This window comes from Austrofundulus limnaeus, unplaced genomic scaffold, assembly GCF_001266775.1.
Source record: "Austrofundulus limnaeus strain Quisiro unplaced genomic scaffold, Austrofundulus_limnaeus-1.0 Scaffold1757, whole genome shotgun sequence".
NCBI lineage: Eukaryota > Metazoa > Chordata > Actinopteri > Cyprinodontiformes > Rivulidae > Austrofundulus > Austrofundulus limnaeus.
The window spans coordinates 18616-23416 of NW_013954159.1; the positions used below are offsets into that span (position 1 = coordinate 18616).

General features: G+C 41.9%; 1 protein-coding gene across 1 annotated transcript in view; it reads right to left on the minus strand.

Moving 5' to 3' along the window:
• The window catches only part of LOC106536294 (serine/threonine-protein kinase BRSK2), a gene marked incomplete at both ends in the record, with an annotated part of 17380 nt that overhangs the window by 10887 nt on the left and 1692 nt on the right, over positions 1–4801 (minus strand). The window contains 2 exon segments of the mRNA XM_014033502.1: positions 819–959; positions 3298–3383. Coding sequence (XP_013888956.1) covers positions 819–959; positions 3298–3383 — 227 coding nt within the window.

Genomic DNA, 4801 nt, shown 5'->3' on the forward strand with positions numbered 1-4801 from the left:
TATATATACTTTGTTTTTTGCAGAATAAATCCAGTCGTTCAGAGACAAACACTGGATGTGTGCTGCTGAGGGGTTCTGATGTGAAGCTGCACTTAGAGACACCAAAGTGCAGCCACGACTGGAGGAACTGAAGGTTTCAGTGAGATGAAAGGAGATGAAGAGAAGCTGCAGCCTCTAAAGTCGCCTTCRGCTTCAGCTGAAGAGGAGAGAGGCCGAAGAAAAGCAGCTGCTCAATCAGCCAAATGAAGCAAACGCTCCAGTGCTCCGAGGAGTCAGGAAGAAAAATAAAAACTACTTTTATTACATGTTCATTACAGCCTGCTGCACACAGCAACGTTACTGACAGCAACAACACTTCAGCTCCTTTCATATTTGGATTGAACAGATCCAGATGTAAACACCTGGAAACTATGAGCTAAAACTGAACAGATCTGGTTCCTCCAGCTGTTTTGGACCTGAAAACAGACAGAAATGCATCTTCTACATTCTGTGTAACTAGACTAACTAGAATCAGAACACAAGCAGTCGGATCAGTGGGTTTGGACCCGGCTGTGGATTCTGCCCAGAGTCTCATTAAGCTGATGGTCTGCAGACACAGCTGCTTTTCAGCTGTGGTCAGTCAGCAGCAAGAAATCTGATGAAAGGACACTTTCCACACAAACCTTCTCTGTTGTGCATGCTGTGTTTTCTGCACAGATCTCATCTATAGAGGCATGAAGTGAAGAGTTTGGGTTTTCTTCAGAACCGCCCCACCCAAACCCCACTCCACCTGGCCCCACCCCGCCCTCACAACCTTCATGTGAACAAAAGCTACAAACCATATGGAGTGACTGTGGCAGAAGTCCAGAGCTGAGATGATCTGTCTGAAGAACTTTCTGGCCTCTTTAGGAGTCAAGCGGCCCTTCTTTACCAAGTAGTCAAACAGCTCACCTCCGGACACATGTTCTAGCACCAAATACCTGCACAGGTGGACACAGGTGGACACAGGTGGACACAGGGACATGTTCAGACACAGAACCTCCTCAGATGTTTCAGCAGCCAAAGAACCAACAGTCAGATTAGACAAAGTGACCATAATAACAGAGACTAATGCTGGTGTAGAAAGTCCTGAAATATTTCAGCACTTTCAAGACCTTGGACAGTTCCTTTGTAATTTCAGCACTTTCAGGACCTTGGACAGTTCCTTCAACCCTTCAAACTGTCTAAAGCAGTGATTCCCAACCAGCAGCCATTACTTATTCACTTTCAAGGCAATATTTTTATCTTTATGTTTAATTTGAGTAGAAAAAAAAATAAAATGCCTGAGAATTAAACGTTCTAGGGGGTTGAATAAATAATTTTCATTTAATAATCTGTTGTAGTTTGTTATAGTTTTGGAGAACCATCATTATGTTTGACAGATGGGGTACTAGTGGTATGACAAAATGGCTCTGGGGGTACACAAGTCTAAAAAGATTGGGAACCACTGCTGTTCTCTGTCATCCAGAACACAACAAATAAAAAAACCAAATGTATGTTCTGTAGGTAAATCTTTACATTTGCTGAGGTTTTATTAGTTTATATCAGGAGAGGGTGGAGTTTCCAGCTTTAAACTACAGGAGATCTTCTATTCATGCAGCTAAACTCACCTGCAGATTCATCTCCCCCCCTCCCTCCTGAGGGTCTGTGATTGTATGGCTCACACAGACATGTTTTGGTCACATGCATGAAGGTGTAGAGAGGAAGTGACTGGGTATCAGGCTGTGTTAAAGTGCTGGCTGTCCTCAACAAATGAGAACCTTAAGAAGTCTTTAGGACCAGAGACAGTCAGAGATTTATGGAGTTTCTGTCTTATGAAGGTTGTGAATTTTAATAGTTCATAAATAATTCTTTTCATAATGTAGACCCAACAGTTACCAAAAGCAGGGATGCTAAATTGTTGGGTAGTAGCTGAGAGTCATCCTAACAATCTTTATTTACCTGATTTAAAAGGTTTGCCTCCTCTCCTCCCACCATCAGATGGTCTGAGGTTAAAACTCTGCAGCTGATGTTCATTCCGTCATGAATATTAGGTCTTTAACTTCCACAGTTTTGAACACATTTCTGCCTTTTTTTTCCAACAAGAATGTGGTGTCAAAACAAAAGAAACAGTCATCTTCTGTTCAAGTATAGAAAGTCAAATAAAGAGAATTGGTGGWGTTTGGGACATGTTAAAGTGTACACATTGATGTAAATATGAATCTATAAAACCCTGAGCTGTGTGTCTGTCTCTGTGCTTTAAAGTTGTATCCATGTCCTCCTGTGTTGATTTGTCTCAGAGATCTGGCCGATGTCTTGCTGCGCTCAGCTCGTCCTGCAGCCCGTGGGCCTGGCTGAGGATCTGTTGGAGCGTTCACCTGTCAGAGCTGTTTAAACGAGGAAGCTGCTGCACGCTGATTTGTGAGCGTGAGAATTTCTGCATCCATGATGACCATCTGAGGCTGTCCTCAGCACATTAGGAAAACTAATTCCTCCTCTTTCAGACGCCGGTGCCTTTATCAATTATTAAAGAGCGCATTAAGCTGCGCTGCTGGAGCAACGTGCACAACGTGCACAATGTGCACATGATTTAAGCAAACAATAAAAAGAGAAAAATACACCAGAGCTGCAGCAGCGGGGGGCATGTTGGAGGGAAGGATGCAGGAGAAACATTTCCTGCTTTTATAACAAACACTTAAAACATTTAAAAGATGGAGGACAGAACTTTGCAAAGACTTTTAATCCTTTTTAAAAACACAGAATGAGCTAACAGAAACAAAACTTCAACTAAGGGTTTAAGATGTGCACCTTGAAACAACTCTGACTTCTTTAGGTGTTTTTAAATTCTAACCAATAGCATCAAGCTGTTTTTTTTTCTTTTTAAACATTGTATGGGCTGGGTCAGGGACTACAGGCAGAAAGCATCACCTACAGCTTTAACTTGATACATCTTTCCCCTCATGGTTAATGGAGAATCGATTTTGTAACTGTTGTAAATTWAAAAAGACAGTTTGTTGGCCTTCATGTTTTGGTTTGTGCTCTGAGGTTCTGAACACTTCAGGACCTTCTACAGACAGGTGTGTCCAACCTGCTGAACCTCCCACATGTGGACGCTATTTCAGAAGAAGAACCATGAAGTATGATGAGTGAAACAGGACACACCCTGTGTTTTTCTCTTTGTCCTGACGAGGTGTTGAGCTTTAATAAGGCTGGGACACAAACTGTGACAAACTGCAGTTCTGCTCTGGGAGGCTGAACAAGGGATTTAATGATGGAAACACAGTGTTCTCTTTCACTTACAGGTATTTCTTATTCTCGTACACGTCATGCAGCTTTAAAACGTGAGGATGCTCGATGAGTTTCAGAATGGCGATCTCCCGCTCCACCTGCAGAGAAACACAGGAGCACAATTACACAATATAAGATAAGTGAGTCCTGCTGAGCTGCAGAGACAAACACACTGCAGTCACACACAGCAGCCACAACCACTAATGCAAACAGACACACACAGCATGCTGAGCTTGTATCATATTAATCACACAAAGTGGCCCTCGGGGGGTCACACCCAGGTTGTTTGGTGCTTGCTGAAGCAAAAACTCACACATTTAACCCCCCGCTTGGTTCRCTTGTAAAACTCAGTGGACTGAGAGGTTGTTGTGTTGAAAAGCTGACACTTTGAGGTTAACACTGATGTTCTCCAGCTAGCAGCGTGCCCCACAGTCTGAGAGAAATCTGCTTCTACCACAGACAACACTGATAACAACACTGTCCATTTCTGACCTGGAATTAGTAATTCATGCATTCATCTCAACCAGCATAGATTATTGTAATAGCCTGTTCACCTGTCTGACCCAGAAACAGACAAATCACCTTCAGCTCGTACAAAACTCTGCAGCAAGACTCTTAACCTGAACTTCAAAATTCTCACACATCTCCCCGATCCTTTCAGAGCTTCACTGGCTCCCTGTTCATTTTCCAATCAAGTTTAAAATCCTGGTCCTCACTTTCAGAGCTCTTCATGTCCAGACGCCTGACTACATTAAAAGTCTCMTCTCTCCTTACAAGCCCAAACRCAGCCTACGCTCACAGGGTCAACATCTCCTAGTGGTTCCCCWCACACGTCTCAAGACCTGTGGTGACTGAGCCTTCTCCTCCATGGCCCCCAGGCTCTGGGATGAACTTCCTATCCATCTGCGCACATTTGAAAGCATTGATGATATTAACTAACTAACTAATTTCAGCATTTTTCTGCAGCCTGACCTTTTAGTGTCTGTTTCACCAAACCCTACCTGCTGACCGTACAATTCAWCATATTAATATCTGTCAAACAGACAGGACTTTCATCCAAAATCATTTCAATTTGTCAATAATGTATTTTTATAAAATGTACCAGTGCTGCATGATCTACTCATTCAGAGACCTGCCTCCAAATTAATTTCTGATTTAAAAATCCTTCATCTTAATATGTTATTGTTTTACTCTGCCCTCCACATTTTTGTCTAGATATTATTTACTTGTTTTATTTTTGGATTGTACCGTCTTCATACTTTGATGGTTGTACAGCTTTTATACTTTTATATTTTTGTTCCAAATTTTTGAATATCCTCTTCTGATTGTACAGCATCTTGTGAATCTATTTCTGTGAAAGGTGCTTTATAAATAAAACTTTACTTTACTTTACTTTACTTTGATAAATCATTGGTTTGTTTAGCTTTGTCACAGAACAAAAACAGAAAAATTCAACATGAAATCAGTTTACAGCAGAAATGAACACACACACACACACACACACACACACACACAC